The sequence below is a fragment of the Danio aesculapii genome, chromosome 25 (genome assembly GCF_903798145.1).
Source record: "Danio aesculapii chromosome 25, fDanAes4.1, whole genome shotgun sequence".
Taxonomy (NCBI): Eukaryota; Metazoa; Chordata; class Actinopteri; order Cypriniformes; family Danionidae; genus Danio; species Danio aesculapii.
Window position 1 is genome coordinate 3,952,896 of NC_079459.1, and position 22,500 is coordinate 3,975,395.

At 35.7% G+C, this 22,500-nt stretch overlaps 3 protein-coding genes across 3 annotated transcripts in view; 1 reads left to right on the top strand and 2 right to left on the bottom strand.

The window, feature by feature from the left end:
* Nucleotides 1–22,500, bottom strand: part of roraa (RAR-related orphan receptor A, paralog a) — a 559,428-nt gene that overhangs the window by 384,797 nt on the left and 152,131 nt on the right. The gene's annotated exons all lie outside the window — the stretch shown is intronic.
* LOC130219200 (uncharacterized) lies at nt 4,809–7,242 on the top strand. The gene is made up of 4 exons (XM_056451509.1): nt 4,809–4,982; nt 5,631–5,825; nt 5,898–5,994; nt 6,262–7,242. Exons 1-4 carry the CDS (start codon nt 4,971–4,973, stop codon nt 7,185–7,187), a joined length of 1,230 nt encoding a protein of 409 aa, XP_056307484.1. The 5' UTR covers nt 4,809–4,970; the 3' UTR covers nt 7,188–7,242.
* LOC130219199 (uncharacterized) lies at nt 7,602–9,979 on the bottom strand. The gene is made up of 2 exons (XM_056451508.1): nt 9,511–9,979; nt 7,602–8,809 (listed from the first exon to the last, which is right to left on the bottom strand). The coding sequence occupies exons 1-2, from the start codon at nt 9,938–9,940 to the stop codon at nt 7,809–7,811; spliced, it is 1,431 nt and encodes a 476-aa protein (XP_056307483.1). The 5' UTR covers nt 9,941–9,979; the 3' UTR covers nt 7,602–7,808.

Genomic DNA, 22,500 nt, shown 5'->3' on the forward strand with positions numbered 1-22,500 from the left:
TAAACTCTGATTAAACACTCAGAAACGAAGTGGCGCTTATAATAATCAGCAATGTGTCCTCACTAAGCATCCTCAACTGGAGTGAATCCAGTTTTAAAATAACCAAACTTTGCAAAGACTCAATGTAAACACCCTCAGTTAGCTAATAATTTGGTTTTCTCCATTTTTTGAATAAATTCAAAACTTACACACTTGTACCTCAAATTTAGTTTGGTTCCGTACACACTACCCCACAATTCAAAGTGAATTGAATTCAGTTTTACAATAACCATACTTTGTTTGTGCAGAACTGAATGAAACACTCAGATGAGAAGTCAAATCAAATCAATGTGCAAAACATTCCAAATCAGCTAGCCAATCATTTGACTTAATCTATTTTGATGGAAAAACCCAAAACATTTGCAACTAAAAGTTCATCATATGGGCGGTTCATTCCGCTGTGGCGACCCCGGATTAATAAAGGGACTAAGCCGAAAAGAAAATGAATGAATGAATGAATGAGTTCATCATATGATTGTTTACATTTGCACCTCATAGTGACAGTGAGAATAGAAATACTAATTCACAATGTGTTTACTTGAGTACACACCAAGCACACAAATGGGAGTGAATTCAGTTTTGGAATTGTCAAGCTCTGATTAAACACTCAAAAACGAAGTGGCGCTTATAATAATCAGCAATAAGTCATCACTAAGCATCCTAAACTGGAGTGAATCCAGTTTTAAAATAACCATACTTTGTAAAGACTCAATGTAAACACCATCAAGCAGCTAGCTGCTTTTATCCATTTTTTTTCTCAATTCAAAACTTACACACTTGTACCTCATAGACTACTTCAGTTTGGTTCCATACACACTGCCCAATAGGTTAAACTGAAGCAAATTCGCTTTTAGAATAACCAAACCAAAACACCCCAAATCAGTTAGACAATCATTTGGTGAAGTTTTCAAACTAATTTCGAGAGGAGCACGTGATATGAATGACTGCAGCTGGCCACTCATCTACATTCACTAGTTAGCCAATCAGATTAACCCCAACTCACTATAAGTAGCCTAGCTAGAACTACTCTCTTACTCTTTTCCGAAGAAACCCCCCATCCACCCCTTCTCCTTTCTACCTCTTACCACGGGGAGCACTCGAGAACCACCTGATCTCGTACTCCCCGCATATACTCTATGGACCAGGCAGGAGCCCTGGGCTCACCTATCTCAGAGCTCAGGGTTCTCTCCCGGGACAGCATGCCAGACCTGCTAACAGTTGTCAAACAATATCTAAGTGTGAACTCTTGAAATTTAATCTATATTTGATGGGGAAAAAACCCAAAACATTGGTAACTAGAAATTGTTCATATGATTGTTCACATTGGCAGCTCATAGTGACAGTGAGAATAGAAATACTAATTCACAATGTGTTTAATTTAGTACACACCAAACACACAAATGGGAGTGAATTCAGATCTCGGAAACAAAGTGGCACTTATAATAACCAGCAGAATGTACTCACTAGGCATCCTAAACTGGAGTGAATCCAGTTTTAAAATAACCAAACTTTGTGTAGACACAATGTAAACACCATCAGCTAGCTAATTATTTGCTTTTATAAATTTGAATAAACTCAAAACGTACACACTTGCACCTCACTGACTTCTTCAGTTGGTTCCGTACACACTACCCAAGTAAAACTGGAGCAAATTCGCTTTTGGAATAACCAAACTTTGTCTGCAAAATCTGCATTAACATCAGTGTGCAAAACACTCCAAATCAGGTGGCCAATCGTTTAAATTAATCGATTTTTTTCATGAAAAAATAAACAAAAAACATTGGCAACTACAAATTATTCACACAAATGTTCACACTTGCATCTCATAGTGACTGTGAGAAAATAATTTCACCTTAATTCAGTACACACCAAGCAACAAATAGGAGTTAATTCAGTTTTAGAATGGCCAAACTCTGATTAAACTCTCAAAAAATGAAGTCTATGTTAACCTGCAGTGTGTACTCACTAACCATCCTAAACTAGAGTGAAACCACTTTTAAAAAACAACCAAACTTAGTGTGGACACAAATGTATTATTTTAATAAATTCAAAATGTCCACACTTGTGCCTCAGTGTCCAAAAGAGACATTAGCTCGCAACTGCTTCAGTTTGGTTACGTACACACTACACAATAAGTTAAACTGGAGCGAATTCACTTTTAGGATAAGCAAATTTTGCATGTATAGAACTGAATGAAACATTGAATGTAGTACAAGGAGCTGACCTGAAATGTCTACGAGGCTGATGGAATTATGATTTACAAGATTGTCGGTTGCTATGAAAACACAACAGGAAATAAAAAGTCGAGCAAAGCCCAACGTCCTCCTTTTCACTTTCCCCCCACCTTCTTTCTATTTACGTATCCGAGCCGCACTATCTCGGCGAGACCCAATATCCTGTTTGGGCTGTGAAAGAGTTGTTTTAACCCTTCGCCCCGGCTTGGCCCATTTGTCAAGGAGAGAATGAACAATATCCCAGCGGCCAAATCCTAATACGGGACAAACGGGGGGTTGAACTTGAGCCGGAATGTCAACGGGAGAAGGTCCTATCCCAGATAAGTTAGTTGTTTGTCTCAAAGTCAAGGTGGACAGATGGCAGCGGAGTGTCGGAGCCGATGCTGTTGTTCTTGCCTCTTCGTGTCTCATGTGAGATCATCAGAATTAAACAACGGTCCTTTTTATAAACCAAAAACCCGCTCTCAAAGGAGATGAGCGCTCGGATTCAGTGCAGTTCGGAGTGTGTATCGCTGTCATTAATAAGAACAAAAGTCTCATATCACAATCTAAGTCATATCCTGATAACAATATATATCAATATTTCTGAAAATTCTATTAATTTAAAGGTTTTTTATATAGTGCACAGCATAAATAAGTACATCCTTTTTGAATATGCAGATTTTTTATCCATTTCTCAGTGTATAATAGATTTTGGATGTATTTAAGCAAAAGTATATTCGTTAAGATAAGAGTGTGGTCCCTAACATCTTTTGGAACAGAAAGATCAAATTATTAATATTAAATTAAATTATTAATTATAACAAATACATTACTGTAAAGTATCCAATACAAAATATTAATGTAAAATAGAGATGCGAAAGAAGTGTCATGATTTTGTTTTGTTTTTTAACAAGCAGATATTCCCATTTTGGTTCTTGCAACACATTTCAAAAAAAGTTGGGACAGTAAAGCATTGACCACTTTGTACTGTTGCCATTCATTTTCACAACACTTAAAATACGTTTATGGACTGAAGACACCAAGTGGTGAAGTGTTTCAGGAGTAATTTTGTCCCATTCTTTCTGCAAACAAGTCTTAAGATGGGCAACTGTATGGTGTCTAAGTTGTTGCATTTAGTGCTTCAAAATGCACCACACATTCTCTATTAGAGACAGGTCAGGACTGCAGGCAGGCCAGTCAAGTACCTCTATCCTATTCCTCTGCAGAGCCAGGACTTTGTAATGTGTACAGAATTTAGTTTCGCAATATATATATATATATATTTATTTATTTATTATTTTTTTTTTTTCAGAGATGGGTTGCGGCTGGAAGGGTAAAAACGTGCTGGATAAGTTGGAAACAAAATACAAAACAAAACATGTATATAATGTATAATGTCAAAGAGAGATATGTGTGTATATGAAGTGTATTCATTTATGCTGGACACTGTACATATATTTACACACATATAAATGATAGTTTTTTATATTTACATTTTTTATATTTAAAAATTAGTATTTTCCTTGCTTAATTTAGAACTTGAGGGAAAGCGTTTAATTAATAATGTAGAAATACATTTTACAATAAATATTAGTGAAAAATCAAACACTTTCCAAAAGCTAATGATTCCATTCCCAACCTAAAAAACTGTTAAATGAAATGTAAAAAGTAGAGTCTTGTGGTGTGTAAGATTGCACACTCATCTGTATGATGAAAATGTACAACCCCAAATCAGAAAATATTGGGACAGTATGGAAAATGCAAATAAAAAAGAGAGAAGTGGTTTGATTACAACAGCACATAACTTAATGTGTTCCTCTATTATTATTATTATTAATAAAATAAACACGTATTATCATTTTGGCATTTAAAAAAAAAAACAGTTGGAACAGTAAAGCATTTACCACTTTGTAATGTTGCCATTCCTTTTCACAACACTTAAAAGACATTTAGGCACAGCAAGTGATGAAGTGTTTCAGGTGTAATTTTGTCCTATTCTCCCTGCAAACATGTCTCAATGTGGGCAGCAGTATAGGGTCTTTGTTGTCGCATTTTGTGCTTCAGAAAGCACCACACAATCTCAATTGGAGACAGGTCAGGACTGCAGACAGGCCAGTCAAATACCTGTTTCCTCTTCCTCTGCAGCCAGGACTTTGTACTGTGTGCAAAATGTAGTTTAGCATTGTCTTGTTGAAATATACATGGGCGTCTCTGGAACAGAAGGTAGCATATTGTGCCCCGAAATCTCTGTGTACTTTTCAGCATTACTGGTGCCATCACAGAAGTGCAAGTTACCTTTTCCAAGGGCACTGTCACAACCCCTTACCATGACAGACCCTGGCTGATCCTTTTCTTCTTTGGTCCGGACCACACAGCGTCCATCTCTCTCAAAATACCAGAAAAATGGATTCATCTGATCACAGTACATGTTTCCACTGTGTGATGGTCCATCCCAGACCCCTCAGAGCCCAGAGAAGTCAATAGGCCAATTTCACAAGAACCGGAAGCCCGTCACCACTGTGTAATTTTACTTCCGCTTCAGTGACAACGAACGCTTTACGTGCTGAGATAACATGGAAAGATTTTTTACAACATCTCTCTCCACTCTGCCGCAAATAAAGTTCGAGGATATTAATCGAATTGTTGCAGAAAACTCTTCAACCACGGGGTCGAGACTGAAGAAGGGTTATAAATTCTTTGTTGAAGAATTTATTCATGGATATCAGGGTAAGTTTTGAATTAGCTACTATCGCTAGCATATCGCTAACATTAGCAAGCGTTAATAAAGTTACAGTCGTTTCTAAATAAGTTATATGATATATTTTGATTACAGATATGTTGACTTTTTTTTCATTGTTTATGCATGCTTAGTGTCAAATGTAGTCGACAGCAAGGTGGTAGTCAGAGCTAGATGCTACCGGTCAATGAGGAAAAACGAGGAACCCCACACACTGGAGGTTATATGTAATCTGCCGGTTGGCGTATGATTGCAGATTAGCTATCATTGTTCTGATAGCAAGTTCTATTATTTTTAACATAACTGCTGTTGCAGTTTTTAAGTGTTCTGATGTAATATACTTATCATCTGCGGTTGCGGACTAATAAATTTTGCGGTGTTGACACTAGAACTACCGAGACGTTCATTTTGACCGCTTCTAATGTTTGCAATTGAATAATTTTGTTGAAATAAAACACACACATATCTATAATTCTCAGACTTTCATTAAATATGAGATCGGCCTGAATGACTGATATGGTAACTCAAGTAGTTATACAGTTCTGGTAGTTCCAGTGTTAATACAACAGCATTTTTTCAGTGTTTAATATTGTTACTGACTTGTAGTTTTAAAGTACAGTTGTGTTCTTTTTTTACAGATGTTTTTGGAGTCTCATGGAGAGCCTAGTGTCACTGCTTATGCATGTAGTTGTGCAGCTGGCAAAGGGTTATGTAACCATCTAACAGCTCTGTTGTATCAAACAGCCCACTATGTGCAGCTTCATCTAAAATCTGTCCCACCAACAGTGGCTTGCACAAGTGAACAACAGAGATGGCATCGTCCAAGGACACAGGTAAGTGTAATATTTCAAATTTTTCAGCATTTGCAAATACTCCTGGTTGACACATTTTTTGTTTATATTAAGGGTGTCAGTCCAGAGGCAGTGAGTCAACTTATAGTTCAGAAACCATGTTCTCTGGGGAAGACAGGAGTAAAGTCTACGCTGTACAGGGCTCACACAGGTAATAATAAACTTTTTGTATACAAAATGTATCCATACTTTTGACAAACAAAAACGCATACATAAATATCAATATACAAACATCCTATATATATACACATACAGAAGACATACGCACACATAGAAATGTACATACATTATTTACAGAAAGAACAAAGAGAGGCAGACAGTGTATTTCTACATAAATTTACATACACACTGACAGACTCCATTTAGTAATTTGTTGTTGCATATGTTTTAGGTTAACTCTAACAAGCATTTTTTTTAGGTCCACTTCCAGATACACACGTCTTGGCTTCTGGAGCAAAACTGAACCAGATGGACCCAAAACCTTTGCTGGCTCATATACTTGAAGGCATGTCAGAAATGGAGCTGGTCAACTCGCAGTTTGGTCCTTTACCTCGGGGCAGTCCTCTTTCCTACCACTATCCACTCACAGCTGCTGATCAACCTACAGTTGATTTCCCCAACCTGCCCATGTGTGGCAGTCAGTTTTGTACAAACTTAAATTTTGTTCCCACTCACCACCAATCCTTTCATTTGCAGTCTATACAAGTATCACACATCTTATCCGGTCAGATTGAGCACAATACAAGACTACAGTCAAATTGTGCTGCCTGGGCACATGCGCGTCAACCAAGAGTCACAGCAAGCAGGTTTAGGGAAGTCTGCCATGTGGTTGGGGAATCTGCTAGCCAGTCATTGGCAGCACGTATATTAAAAGGCACAAAGCAGACAACTGCTATGAAACGTGGACTTGAGCTTGAACCAGAAATTTTGAAACAATATTCTGAAACAAAGAGGGTTACCGTTTTACCTTGTGGCTTTGTTGTTCACCCAGACGCACCACATCTGGGAGCCAGTCCAGATGGGAGAGTATATGACCCATCTGAAATCTTCCCATTTGGTCTAGTGGAAGTGAAAGCTACATCTGCTGAAAGTATAGGCCAGGCTTCATTCATTAAAATGCAAAAGGGCCAAGCCAAACTCAAAGAAACACACAAATACTATTGGCAGGTTCAAGGCCAGCTTGCTGTAACTGGTCTGCAGTGGTGTGACTTCGTGACTGACACACAGTCAGACATAACCATCCAGAGGATCTGGCGAGATGATGTCTTTATATCATCAATGAAGGAGAAGTTGGACATTTATTATTATTATGTATATATGGACAAATATCTATCTATGGTTTAAACATTGCTAATTAATTACTCACCTTGATACTTGCGCTTGTGAGCTAACCCTTTAAAATTGCTACCACAGTATGTATATATATGTATAGTTACAATTTTACAATTCTGTGTTAATTTTGAAATCTAACAATGAAATGTGTAAAATAACAACTGGACAACAGAACAACTGTATGAAATGTTTATTTTGACCAATAACAATTATTAAAATAAAAAACATTGTTTATTTAAACTGTCCTTGTTATTTTCAGGCGACTCTGCTCATTTTTGTTTGATAAAAGTAACAAATCTGCCTCTGAGCACAGAGGATAAATACATTGTAATATTTTCTGTAAAAGTTATAAGGAAGTCATAAAATAACAATAACTTGTAACTATTATAATAATAACAAACTGAACAATATAACAAATCAGCACAGAATCCTTCAAATGCATCTAAACAAACACAGAGTTAATTTTATGTGGTTGTCATGGGGTCTGTGTGAATTACTCAGGTGGGTTTGATTTAAACTATTTTACAATTTTCAGGAAAGTTAAACTGAAATTAAAATGAAAATTAACTGGCTAGCCAGATAATCTGGTTTCAAAGTACAGGCCACAGAAGTTGTTGCAGAAATGTGGCTCATTTAATGCTCAAGAAACATTGGTCCCTGGTAATTTACCATGAAGCAGCAGTTATGCCAGATCTGGTCAATTGTTCCTGACAAGCTAAGTGGTACAGCAGAATCGAAGATGTGGTTCTCTTTAACTCGACGTATTACTCTTTCCACCAGAATTCTGAGCCGTGCAATGGTTTGTGTTTTTTGACAGTCTGTCTTGCTGAACTGCCGGTCACGCTTGAACGGTGGAATTATTAGTGTAGCCCCAACATTAGTGATCATGTCCTCAATTGTGAAGCCTTTGTCAGCCATCACCTCATCTCCAGGTTCCAGAAGACTCAAGATGCCAGACCTCCTTGTAATCTCTTTGTCAGAGATTGAGCCAGTGTACAGACGGGAGATGAATGTTACTGCACCACATGGAGCCACCCCCAAGAGTCCTTTAAATGTTGTGGTGCTCTTGTAGTTTGAGAATATCTCTGAGTGGAGTGTCAGAGATGTGGGACTCTCACAGAAAATTTCTGTACAGTCCAGGATTACTCTGACATTTGGACTGAATGAACTATATTTCTCAGGCATGGAGGAGCTTATTTGTTCCCTTGACATCCAAATGGGAACAGAGCCTAAAACAAAATAAAGATAATTTGCCCAGGTGATGACTGTCCTGCTTACTGTGGCCATGCTTACACCAAAGATGTCAGCAATTACTCTCTCCCTAAGGCCAGCAGCTACGCGGCAGCAGTACATGAAGAGTTCATCTATGAGCTGAATTTTGCGTGCAGGACTTGGTGTTGGGGAAGCTTCCCGACCCATCCTTTGTGCTTTTGTCCAGTACATAAGGTTTGTGGCAGATGGACAAACAGACTCCCAGAAAACCTGGAATACTTCCTGTGAGGGAAACCTGGTGTAGTATCGAATTGTGTGATCAGACACACAAAACCTACTGAACACAGTTGGTGTCTCCAGTGAAATTTTCTTTAGCCTAGCCTCCAGCTCTGCTATGTATTCCAAGGCTTCATCCAAAGCACCTACAAAATGACAAATTACAAAGGTTTAATATAATATTAATAATAATCATTTTTAAAAATCAAAGTAAAAACTACTCAAGTGACTTTTAATTATGTAGCACGTTATACAATATTTTTTTTCTAAGCACCTTTACAAAAAATTTTAGAATTTAGAGTTGCAAACAACTTAGTTCTTCTATAAAGCAGATTTAAAAATACAACGTTCATTAAGCTGAAATCAAACCAGTGCTGATTTATAATTAAGAACTGTATAGTTGATGAATTATATGGTTAATGAATTAAATGTATTTTTATGGCAGCTTGATATATATATATATATATATATATATATATATATATATATACACCATGTTATGTGGCGTGCCCTAACTGTGAGAAACAAAACATTACATGCAAATCATAACTACTACCTTCGCGGCTCCTGATTAAGGAGCAAAAATGTGGCCTTGTGCAACAAACAGCATTATTTTAAAACTACTGCCTGTTATTCACTTTACAGGTTCTGTTTACTGCACGCACGCGCGTCCTCTCTAAGGTTAACAGTACAACAGCTCACGTGTGACTTCGCGGCTGTGATTACGTCATTACATGAGGATTTTTTTGTGAATTGTACTTCATGAATTGACCCCAACCCTAATCGAGATAATCGTGCAGCCCTAGTGTGTATATTTTTGCATCTACACTTAAATACAAATACTTACCAGGAGGGGGGTGTGCAGCGTAGTCATGGTCCTTGACGATAACTTCCGAATCCTTGTTACTCTGCAGATCCACAGCCTTCGGGGCACGCACATCTACTCCAAGACGAGCACTTGACCTCTCAAAAGCAGACTGCTTTTGTGGCGGTACATGAAAGTTGTTCCACTGAAAGCGACTTGGAATAACTCCAGCTTTCAGACGACAACTACCCTGCATGAAGTCAGCAGCAGTGAAGTGTTGACTGCAGACTAATGTACTTGCTCTTCGAATAGCAAACGTCGGCCCTTCATCTCGTCTAATAGCATGTACCCACTTTTGTCTTTGATGGTCATTTGTTGGAAACTCGTGAAAACTCAAATACGGTTGTTTTTGTTTTGAATTGCTGCACTTTGCTACACAACAGAACGCCTTACTCCTCGACTGTGCTGCCATTGTTTTTACCGGAAGTAAGTTTACCCAGGGGCGGCCATAACCGGAAGTTACAAATGCGGAAGTGTGAAATTGGCCTATAGAGCTTCTGGACACTGTTAACAAAAGGATTCCTTTTGGCACAGTACAGATTTAACTGGCATTTGTGGACGTAACTACGTCTAGTTTTACTTGAACAAAGGTTTGCCAAATTAGTCCTGAGCCAATGTGATGATATCGCGTATAGAGGAAAGACAATTCTTGATGCAGCGCCATCTGAGGGATGGGAGTTCATGGTTGTTAAGCTGAAGTTAAGTACTGAAATTCCTCCAGATTCCTTGAATCTTTTAATAATACACTGTTGATGGTTAAAGATCCAAATGACTTCCTATCTTTCTTTGAGGAACCTTGTTTTTAAACATTATCTAATGTATTTGTTGGCAAACTGGCGATCCTCAGCCCATCTTTGCTCCTAAAGGACTAGAGATATATTGGATGCTGCTTTTGGCCATCTCATAATTACAAACACCTGTTGACATCACCTGTTTCAAATCACATCGTTTAACCAATTTACCTGATTACTAGCCCTGAATTACTACAGTCCCAACTGTTTTTGCAATGTGTTGTAGGTCTGAATGACAGGAAAGAATGTATATTTACAAATGAATTGAAGTTGACTGGATCCCTGCTGAAAAATCCAGCTTAAACCAGCCTAGGCTGGTTGGCTGGTTTTAAATAGTTGACCAGCCTGGTTTTAGAGGGGTTTTGGCCACTTCCAGCCTGGTTTCCAGCCATTTCCAGCCTGGTCTTAGCTGGTCAGGCTGGAAAATGACCAGCTAAATCTGGTCAAGCTAGTTTTAGCTGGAATTAGCTGGTTTAGGCTGGGCTCCCAGCCTGACTAGGCTGGTCAAGCTGGTTTTAGCTGGTTGTCTCCCAGCTTGACCAGCTAAGACCAGGCTGGAAATGGCTAGAAACCAGGCTGGAAGTGGCCAAAACCCCTCTAAAACCAGCCTAGTCGACCAGCTAAAACCAGCCAACCAGCCTAGGCTGGTTTAAGGTGGATATTTTAGCAGGGATAAAACATGAAATGCTTTGTGTTCATATTGTCTGCAATGAAAAACAAGTCAAAGTCAATTCGGAAATCACTACTTTCTTTGATTTGCATTTTCCATACAGTTCCAACTTGACTTGGGGTGGTGGTATCGTAAACAGTGTATTTTTTTGACATCACGGAATAAATGATGGAGCAAAAATTATGAAAGTTAAAATATGAAACAATAGACTTTATATTCTGCCTGCACAGCATATTAGTCATATTGCACAGGCCTAATCATTAACATATTGTTTCTCAGATCTGGCACACTGAAGAACAAAAGCTCTCTGTGACCCGGCTCTTGAACCAGGGTAACACCAGATGACACCGATATGAACATTTTCAATTAGATAGGCTCCACAGTGCTGCAGGGGGAGAGAGAGAGAGAGAGAGAGAGAGAGAGAGAGAGAGAGAGAGGGTGATGTGACAGAAATTAAGCTTGTTATGAACTAATTTCAACTCTGCTACATCGAAACTTGCATTACCACTCCCTCTCTCTCCCTCTCCGTCTCTCGCTCGCTCTTTTTCTCTCACTAGAGGCATTTGCATATCCCAGGTAAACTGGGGAATAAAGACAGCGGATCCAATTAATCCTCTTGGGAGCTAATTAGTTACAATTAAATTTCTGCTTCACTTGTTGTACAGGAGTGTGCCGTAAACACGTAAAGAATATGTAAAACTCGCCCGTTTTTCACCCAAACTAATAATGTATTCCTGCAGATAAAACAACAACAACAACACTGAGTGTGCTTTCAGAGAGGCAGATGAGCATGGTTGCACTTTGGATGGACTTTAATGTCCGTCTGTCTGCCTGTCTAACCATCTGTCCATCCATCCGTCTGTCTGTTGTCTATCTATATATCCATCCATTCATCTGTCATCCCTTTATTAATCCATCTATCTTCTGGTCTGTTGTCTGTCTGTCTGTCCATCCATCCATCCATCCATCCATCCATCCATCCATCTATCTATCTATCTATCTATCTATCTATCTATCTATCTATCTATCTATCTATCTATCTATCTATCTATCTATCTATCTATCTATCTATCTATCTATCTATCTATCTATCTGTCTGTCTGTCTGTCTGTCTGTCTGTCTGTCTGTCTATCTATCTATCTCTTCGTCCGTCCGTCCATCCATCCATTCGTCACCTGTCTATTTATCCATCTATCTTTCTATCTGTCTGTCTGTCTGTCTATCCATCCATCTTTCCATATTTCTGTCTAACCGTCTGTCCATCCATCCATCCATCCATCCATCCATCCATCAATCCATCCATCTATCATTTATCCATCCATACATCCCTCCATCTGTCTGTCTGTCTGTCTGTCTGTCTGTCTGTCTGTCCTTTCATTCATCCATCCATACATCCCTCCATCCGTTTGTCTGTCTGTCCTTTCATCCATTCATCCATCCATCCATCCATCCATCCATCTGTCTGTCTGTCCTTTCATCCATCCATCCATACATCCCTCCATCCGTCTGTCTGTCTGTCCTTTTATCCATCCATCCATCCGTACATACCTCCATCTGTCTGTCTGTCTGTCTGTCTGTCTGTCTGTCTGTCTGTCTGTCTGTCTGTCTGTCCTTTCATCCATCTATCCATACATCCCTCCATCCGTTTGTCTGTCTGTCCTTTCATCCATTCATCCATTCATCCATCCATCCATCCATCCATCGGTCTGTCTGTCCTTTCATCCATCCATCCATACATCCCTCCATCCGTCTGTCTGTCTGTACTTTCATCTATCCATCCATCCGTACATACCTCCATCTGTCTGTCTGTCTGTCTGTCCTTTCATCCACCCATCCATACATCCCTCCATCTGTCTGTCTGTCCTTTCATCCATCCATCCATACATCCATCCATCCGTCTGTCTGTCTGTCCTTTCATCCATCCATCCATCCATACATACCTCCATCTGTCTGTCTGTCTGTCTGTCCTTTCATCCACCCATCCATACATCCCTCCATCTGTCTGTCTGTCCTTCCATCCATCCATTCATTCATCTGTCACTGTCTATTTATCCATCTATCTTTCTATCTGTTGTCCATCTATCTGTCTGTCTGTCTATCCATCCATCCATCTTTCCATCTTTCTGTCTGTCCGTTTATCCATCTATCTATCTATCCATCCGTCCGTCTGTTCGTTCGTTCGTTCGTCCATCCATCCATCCATCCATCCATCCATCCATCCATCCATCCATCCATCCATCCATCTGTCTGTCCATTCATCCATCTAACTGTCCATCCATCCATCCTTGTTCATCCATCCTTGTTCGTCCATCTATCCATCCATCTGTCCGTCCGTCTATCTATCTATCTATCTATCTGTCTGTCTGTCTGTCTGTCTGTCTGTCCGTCCGTCCGAACGTCTGTCCGTCCTCCATCCATCCATCTGTCTGTCCATTCATCCATCCATCCATCCATCCATCTAACTATCTATCCATCCATCCTTGTTCGTCCATCCATCCATCCATCCATCCATCCATCCATCCATCCATCCATCCTTGTTCGTCCATCCGTCCATCCATCCATCCAACCATCCATCCATCCATCCATAACAGAAGCCCTGGCCATGACTATTGTGAAGTGAATTTGATGCGTGAAAGAAGCGAGTAAACTCAAACAGTTCACGTGTGTATTCACAATAGCACAAGTTATTCGCGGGTTCTGCATCTGGTGTGAATACAGCATTATGGTGTTCTCAGAGGTTGATAGGATCTCCAAACAACCCCTATACATGCAGTGTGCACATTAATAAACCTGGACTGACACACACACACAGATGTCTCTACACCATCATCACCCATCAGCTGTGATTTACACATGTGTCTCCTCATGTTATGCAGAGACAGAAGATGCACAAGCCGACCTGTCAATCCTCACCACGACAACAACAAACTCACACACGCACACACAACGAAACTATACTGATAGACACAACAAGACAACGAGACGTGCATGCATAAACAACAGCGCTGTCACTTAACAGATTAAACTGGATTAAGTGCTAATACAACGACACACCTCAGACATCCGATAAAACACCCCGCCGTCGCTCAGACGGACGGGACGCGGCCCGAACACAGCCATATTTCACTGAAGTGCCACTGTCTATCAGGACACGAGCCGCGCGCGCATGATAATGTAGTCGCGAGTCTCTCCGCGAGTGGTTTTAAAGGCTGACAGGCCATCAAAGCGGGATCTGAAGCCCAGAAAATAGACCATCATGACTCTTTTCACACCTTGTCAGTACGACCAGCCTCTACATCAGAAGGCAGAGGGTAAATCTGTCTCTCTTTCTTTCCCCCTACTGAGGGATCGAGTGCTCACTTTGCACATGCAGACGGCTGACAGTGCGCTTGTTAAGAAAACTGTCTGCGTAAATCAATAGGATCCATTCTTTATGCTGATAATAAGTGTTAGTGGGAGTTTAGTCATGTACAGCAGGGCGGAGAAACGGCTGGTGTGTGTGTGTGTGTGTGTGTGACAGCTCTTTATATAACAACTGCAGTAATTGAGTTTAATAACTGAATCTGACTTATAGGGAGAAGCAAATAAGTGCATGTTGTTGTTGTTGTTAATGATGGTATTACAACTACATTACATAATGTCATGTGACATTTTAGAGACTACCTATTGTGTATACTTTAACATGTTATTTCAACACAATCTCACGGCAATTCGTAACTTTTTTTTTAGTGGCTAATTCGTACGAATTCGTACGATCTAATTCGTACAATTTAGTACGATTTGCTCATCCTCCAATAACGGTTGGGTTTAGGGGCGGGGTTAGGTGCCACGCCTCCTTTTTAAAATCGTACCATTTCGTACGACTGAACTTGTACGAATTCGTACGAATTAGCTACTAGACTGTCAAAACGTAAAATACTTACGTTTTCTCGTGAGATCAGACTGGTTATTTTCAATAGGATGATTTTATTAAAAAATAACTACTTCGAAAATATAATTCTAATTTCTAGAATTTTTTAAATGATTATTTTTATATTATTCATTCAATATCTTTTCGGTTTAGTCCCTTTATTTATCCCTTCACACTCATACACTACGGATAATTTAGCCTACCCAATTCACCTGTACCGCATGTCTTTGGACTGTGGGGGAAACCAGAGCACCCGGAGGAAACCCAAGTGAATGCAGGGAGAACATTCAAACTCCACACAGAAATGCCAACTGAGGCTCGAACCAGTGACCTTCTTGCTGTGAGGCGACAGCTCTACCTACTGCGCCACCGTGTTGTCTTTTTACAATATGCTTTTTAGTATAACTGATTATTATACACTACCTGACAAAAGTCTTGTCACCTATCCAAGTTTTAGGAACAGCACATAATAACTTGACTTCTAGTTGATCATTTGGTATCAGAAGTGGCTTATATAAAAGGTAAAGGCCTCTAGATTACGCTTATTTACCAAAATAAAATATGATCATGGCTTGATTTTTAATTATTTAACTAAGACAGTAAGGTCTGACTTTGCTTAGACTAAAGTCTTGTCACTTAACAGAAATAATGTCCAGTATAGAATATAAAGCCATGCTGCAGTGGAAACAGAATGAATATTGTGTCTGACTCCATCATGAGCTTGGAGGACTGCATCCATACATCTCTGCAATGACTCAAATCACTGATTAATAAAGTCATCTGGAATGGCAAAGAAAGCCTTCTTGCAGGACTCCCAGAGTTCATCAAGACTCTTTGGATTCATCTTCAATGCCTCCTCCATCTTACCTCTGACATGCTCAATAATGTTAATGTCTGGTGACTAGGCTGGCCAATCCTGGAGCAGCTTGACCTTGTTTGCTTTCAGGAGCTTTGATGTTGAGGCTGAAGTATGAGAAGGAGCGCTATCCTGCTGAAGAATTTGCCCTCTCCTGTGGTTTGTAATGTAATGGGCAGCACAAATGTCTTGATACCTCAGGCTGTTGATGTTGCCATCCACCCTGCAGATCTCTCACACGCTCCATACTGAATGTAACTCCAAACCATGATTTTTCCTTCACCAAACTTGACTGATTTCTATGAGAATCTTGGGTCCATGCGAGTTCCAGTAGGTCTTCTGCAGTATTTGTGATGATTGGGATGCAGATCAACAGATGATTCATCAGAAAAATCAAGTCAAGTTATTATTCGTTGCTCTTACAACTGGGATTGACGACAAGACTTTTGTCAGGTAGTGTATATTATAATGATTATTAGAATGATATATGATTATTATATAAGATCATGTAACATTTTAGATACAACTTTTTGTATATACTTTTCAACCTGTGATTTACAGTATGAAGATTTTTTTTTTAATATTTATTTTAATAGGGGTTTTCACCTTTATTGATAGGACAGTGGAGATTTACAGACAGGAAAGTATTGGAAGCAGAGATAGGGGAGGAATCGGCAAAGGACCTCGAGTCGGGAATCGAACTCGGGTCACCGCGAGCACCTGGGTGCTATATGTCTACGCACTAACCACTAGGCTATTGGCGTCGACAGTATGAAGATTTTAATAAAAAAAAAAAACAACTACTTAACAAAGCAATAATAATTTCCTAATTTATTTTTTTAAATACATATGTACAAATCTGTGTTTAATTTGTGTTTTGTTTCCATATTCTCAATAGACTAAAATATATTGTTATTGTTAAGTATAACTGATTATTTATACATTGCTGATTTTGGATATTTTACTAAAAAAATACATAAAAATATATAATCAGTGTTGCAAGAACTGTGTCTATGCTACTATATTATATTACTTTTAAATTAGAAATAAAATAAAAAAATAAAATAAATAAAAAAATAAAATAAAATAAAATAAAATAAAATAAAATAATAAAAAAAAATAAAATAAAATAAAATAAAATAAAATAAAATAAAATAAAATAAAAAAATAAATAAAAATTAAAATAAAATATAAAAAAAATAAATAAATAAAATAAAATAAAATAAAATAAAGCTTTTTGTAATTTAGGATACAATAAAACATTGTTATACATATTTAAAAAAAATATATAATCAGTGTTGCAAGAACTGTGTCTATGCTACTATATTATATAACTTTTAAAATAAAATAAAATAAAATAAAATAAAATAAAATAAAATAAAATAAAATAAAACAAAATAAAAAGTAAAATAAAATAAAAATAAAATAAAATAAAATAAAATAAAAATAAATAAAAAAATAAATAAAAAAATAAAAAAATAAAAATAAAATAAAATAAAATAAAAAATAAAATAAAGCTTTTCGTAATTTAGGATACAATAAAACATTGTTATACATATTTTTTTATTTGTATTGTTTGTTCATTCATTCATTCATTCATTTTCCTTCAGCTTAGTCCCTTATTTATCAGGGGTGACCACAGCGGAATGAACCACCAACTATTCCAGCATATGCTTTATGCAGCGGATGCTCTTCCAGCCGCAACCCATCACTGGCAAACACCCATTTACTCACATTCACACACTACGGCCAATAGTTCATCCTATTCCCTTATAGCACATGTGTTTAGACTTGTGGGGAAAGCCGGAGCACCCGGACGAAACCCACACTAACATGGAGAGAGAACATGCAAACTCCACACAGAAATGCCAACAGACCCAGCCGGGAATTTTATTTGGTTCTAAAACATACACTATTAAAATGCTGCACCTATAATACTATGGTTCTCTCTGTAATATTTATAACCTGCTCTTTTAGTCTTGCAGTTTCTCCTCAATGAAATGGAAAACCATTTTCCGCACACTTACAGTAAGTACTAATCGAACGCCATATATAATGAATAACAAACAGCTGCCAAAAGGGTTTAAAAACATGACATAATTATTACTCATAACTCCTTGTATGTGTAGCACACCTGTAACACCAAACCTGCTGACGCCCATATAGGAGGATCAGTCCCGGACACAACAAATATTCGTCTCCTCCCTCTAATTAGCCCGACTTTCCCGACGAGACGTCATCCAGAATAATACAGCGAATTATGCTTTTCACCAGGCCTGCCGAAAGTACGCCGATTTCAAAGAAATCCAAACATATGGCACAACAGGACACATGAAAGAGGAGAAGCTGCTGAAGGCCTGATTGCAGAAAGGTTACATCAGCCAAACAAACGGAGACAAACGCAGACGATCTGCTGCTGCTTCAGTATTAGTGAAGACAATGGGCTCTTATACAGCACTCTCTTATACACGCTCGCTAACCGTTTTCAACAGATGAAGCTAGCATGCGGCGTCATGTAGACACGAGCGCTTGAACAGGTATACGAGCACACGACAGAGTCTGCGGGAGGCTAATGAGGTGTCCTTACTAGACGACAACAGGAGGACAAGTTAACATGAGAAACAGAACGTGGGACAAAAAGCTGAAGGGGAATATATTTAGCTATTACTGGAGGGTTTTTTATTTCCAACACCATTTTCAGAGTTAAGGAAAAGACAAAGACAAGTTAAAGGAAAAAAAAAAAAAAAAAAAACAGCAGGTGAATTTCTGTTCTATTTGTAATGAATTCCAAGCAAAACAGAAAGCATAAAACAAAACAACGCAAAAATAAAAAAATAAATAAAACAAAACAAAAACAAATAATAAAACAAAACAATAAAAGTACTTTTCCGTGAACAAAAATATAAGAAAAAGCTATATATTCTCATGAAACGGCAAAGGAATTTATTTTCTATTCTGTTTTCTATTTCTGTTTCTGTCAAAACAAAACAAAACAAAACAAAACAAAACAAAACAAAACAAATTCTAAGCAAAACAAAAAACAAAACAAAAAACAAATTCTAAGCAAAACAAAAAACAAAACAAAACAAAACTAATTCTAAGCTAAACAAAAAACAAAACAAAACAAAACAAATTCTAAGCAAAACAGAAAACAAAACAAAACAAATTCTAAGCAAAACAGAAGCCACAAAACAAGCACAAAACAAAAAATAAAATAAAAGCAAAAAAAAACTAAGAAAAAACTAAAACTAAAAGAAAAAAACAAAGCAAAAAAAACAAACAAACAAGAAAACCAAAACAAAGTAAAACACAAAACAAAACAATGCAAGAAAAAACAAAACAACAATAAAACTAAACGAAAATGAAAGAAAAGAAAAACAAAAAACAAAACAAAACAAAAAAGAAACTGACAAAATAAAAACAAAACTACACCTACAAGAAAATAAAAAAGGTTGTTAAAAAACAAAACAAAATAAACAAAAAAAACTAAGAGAACAAAAAAGAAAAACAAAAATAAGAAAAAATAAAAACACTAAAAGAAAAAAATTAAAGGACAAAAAACTAAACTAAACAAAAACTAAACAAAACAAGGACAAAAGGGGGAAAAACTAAAAAACTAAACAAAGATATAAAAAGGCTGCTCAAAACTTTGACAAAAAAACTAAGAGGACAAAAACAGAAAAATAAAAGAGGCGAGATTGAAAAAAAAGACTAAATAAAAAAATTTAACTACAAAAAATAAAAAGACTGTTAAAAACTAAACAAAATAAACAAACAAAAAACTAAGAGAACAAAAAAAATGACAAAAAAGAAAAAGACAAAATAAAACAAAACTAAAAGAAACAAAAAAGGCTGTTTAAAAATAAAAAGGACAATACAACTAAACTAAAAAAAAACTAAAACAAAACTAGGAAAACATGGGAAAAAAACTAAATAAAAAAAGTAAAATAAAATAAAAAGGTTGTTAAAAACTAAGAGGACAAAAAACAAAGGAAAAAAGACGAAATAAAAAGAAAAAGAAAAGAAAAAGTCCCTCAAATGAAGTGCAGATGTTTGTTAAGCGCAGGTGAAGGTCTGGACTTTACCATCTGCTCAGAGGAATCAGGAGGAGGGAGAAACGAGAGGTTAAATAATTAAGTGTTAAAGCCACTCTGCTCAAATTAATTATGTGCTTCTTGAGACGCTGCAGAACGCTAAATATTTGAGTTGGTCAAAAGTCAGACGACTGGAAATAAAATTAAACCAAGCGAAAAGGAAATATGTGTGCTTACATAACCATAAGAACTATAATAACCAACATAAATCGACTTATTAACCAGCAACAAACTCACAATTAAAAAACAAACATGGTTAGCACTGTCGCCTCACAGCAGGAAAGTCGCTGGTTCGAGTCCCGGCTGGGTCAGTTGGCATTTCTGTGTAGAGTTTGCATGTTCTCCCAGTGTTGGTGTGGGTTTCCTCCGGGTGCTCCGGTTTCCCCCACAGTCCAAAGACATGCGCTATAGGTGAATTGAATAAACTAAATTGGCTTTACTGTATGTGTGCTAATATGAGTGTATGGGTGTTTCCCAGTACTGGGTTGCAGCTGGAAGAGTAAACCTGGTGAATAAAGGGACTAGGACAAAAAGAATTTGAATAAATTAATGAATAATATTCAATTTAATTAATACTACTACTAATAACAATAATGTAAATGTTTTATAATTATATATTTTAATTATATATTTTATAATTTTAAGTATAATAATAATAATAATAATAATAATAATAATAATAATAATATTAATAATTTAAAATTTCCATAATGAAAGGGTAAAAAACATGATCTTAACATTGATATAGTTTCAGTTTTTTATGTATTATTAATATTAACAGTCAATATTTGTCTCAATTTGTTTATAGATTATTTAATTGCCTATGTTTATGTTTGACAATATTAATACACATTTGAGTGAGTTTTTCAATAAAAGTGTAAATAATGGCATTTTACACTAAAGTAACAATTAACATAATGCATTCATATTATTATTATTAGTCATATTATTATTATTATTATTATTATTATTATTAATATTATTATTAATATTATAATTCTTCAACAAACAGCTATTAAATGTTAATGTATGTTTTATAATAAAATATTTAAATACATTTTGTTATAATTTTACATAATTTAATTTTACGTATTTATTTAATATTTTAAAGTTGCTTTTTAGTATTATTATTATTATTATTATTATTATTATTATTATTATTATTATTATTATTATAGTAATAATAATAATAATCTATTTTAAAATTTACATAAATTGAAAGGGTAAAAAAATCAGAATCAGTTTTATTGCCAAGTGTGCTTCACACACACACACAAGGAATTTGTTTTGGCTACAGAAGCTTCCAGTGTACATAAAGTGACAACACAAAATAAATCTGAAAAAATAAAATAATAATAATAAAAAATGATGAACATTAAACAGATACGGTTAGTGAAGAAACCTGGATGTTGAGTTGTATGTACAGATTGTTATAAATATACAGGTTATAAGGTGCTGTGTACAAGTGCGAATGTAGAAAGTATTGCATTGTATATTGATATAAGGTGCTGTGTACAAGTGCGTATGATAAAGTAAATAAAAAATAACCATGATCTTAAAATTTATTTAGTTTTATATGTATTTATTTTTATATACAATAGTATATGAACTAGTTTGGGGTCAGGTTTAATTAAATTTTTTTTTACAAGAAAATTATTCTGTTCATCAAGGCAGCATTTATTACTTTTTGTATGTAGTTTCAAATGAAATGATTACTCCAGTCATTACTGCTTTTATTACTATTACCATTATTATTATTATTATTATTATTATTACTATTATTATTATTATTATTATTACTATTATTATTATTATTATTATTATTATTATTATTAATATTAATAATAATAATATTAATATTATTATTAACAACAATAATAATAATAATAATAACAATAATAATAATAATAATAATAATAATAATAATAATAATAATAATAATAATAATAATAATAATAACAATAATATTAATAATAATACATATTGGAGTGATTTCTAAAGGATCATGTGACTCTGAAGACTGGAGTAATGAAGCTGAAAATTCATATTTAAAATCACTGGAATAAATTATTAAATTCAACGATAAACTACTATTTTTTATATTATTATTTATATATTTTTAATATTATTTTAATAGCGAATAACATTTCACAATTTTACAATTTGTACTGTATTTTAGCAGGAGAACTTATTTTAAAACATCTAAAAACCCCACTGACCCCAAACTTTTGACTTGTAGTCTATATATTTTAATATAAACATTCAATATTTGTCTCAATTTGTTTATAGATGATTTAATTTTTATATTTGAAAATATTTATACACATTTGGACAAGTTTTCAATGAAAGAGTTAAAAAGCAACCTTTACAGTAATACAATACTGTTGTTATTATTATTATTATTATTATTATTATTATTATTATTATTATTATTATTAGTCAATGAAACAACTGCTAATACCAATAATGCATGCTTTATAATTAAATATTTTAATTATACATTTTATAATTTGACAATACTCATAATTTTAAACTATATTTTTAATTATTATTAATAATAATAACAAATAACAAATAATAATAATAATAATAATAATAATAATAATAATAATAATAATAATAATAACAAATAATAATAATAATAATAATAA

Excerpts from the sequence above, each read along its gene's own strand:
- LOC130219200 (XM_056451509.1), top strand. Across the intron at positions 5,826-5,897 it reads GGCATCGTCCAAGGACACAG|GGTGTCAGTCCAGAGGCAGT; the intron begins GTAAGTGTAATA and ends GTTTATATTAAG. Across the intron at positions 5,995-6,261 it reads GCTGTACAGGGCTCACACAG|GTCCACTTCCAGATACACAC; the intron begins GTAATAATAAAC and ends CATTTTTTTTAG.
- LOC130219199 (XM_056451508.1), bottom strand. The coding sequence starts at position 9,940 with ATGGCAGCACAGTCGAGGAGTAAGGCGTTCTGTTGTGTAGCAAAGTGC. Across the intron at positions 8,810-9,510 it reads CGCTGCACACCCCCCTCCTG|GTGCTTTGGATGAAGCCTTG; the intron begins GTAAGTATTTGT and ends GTCATTTTGTAG.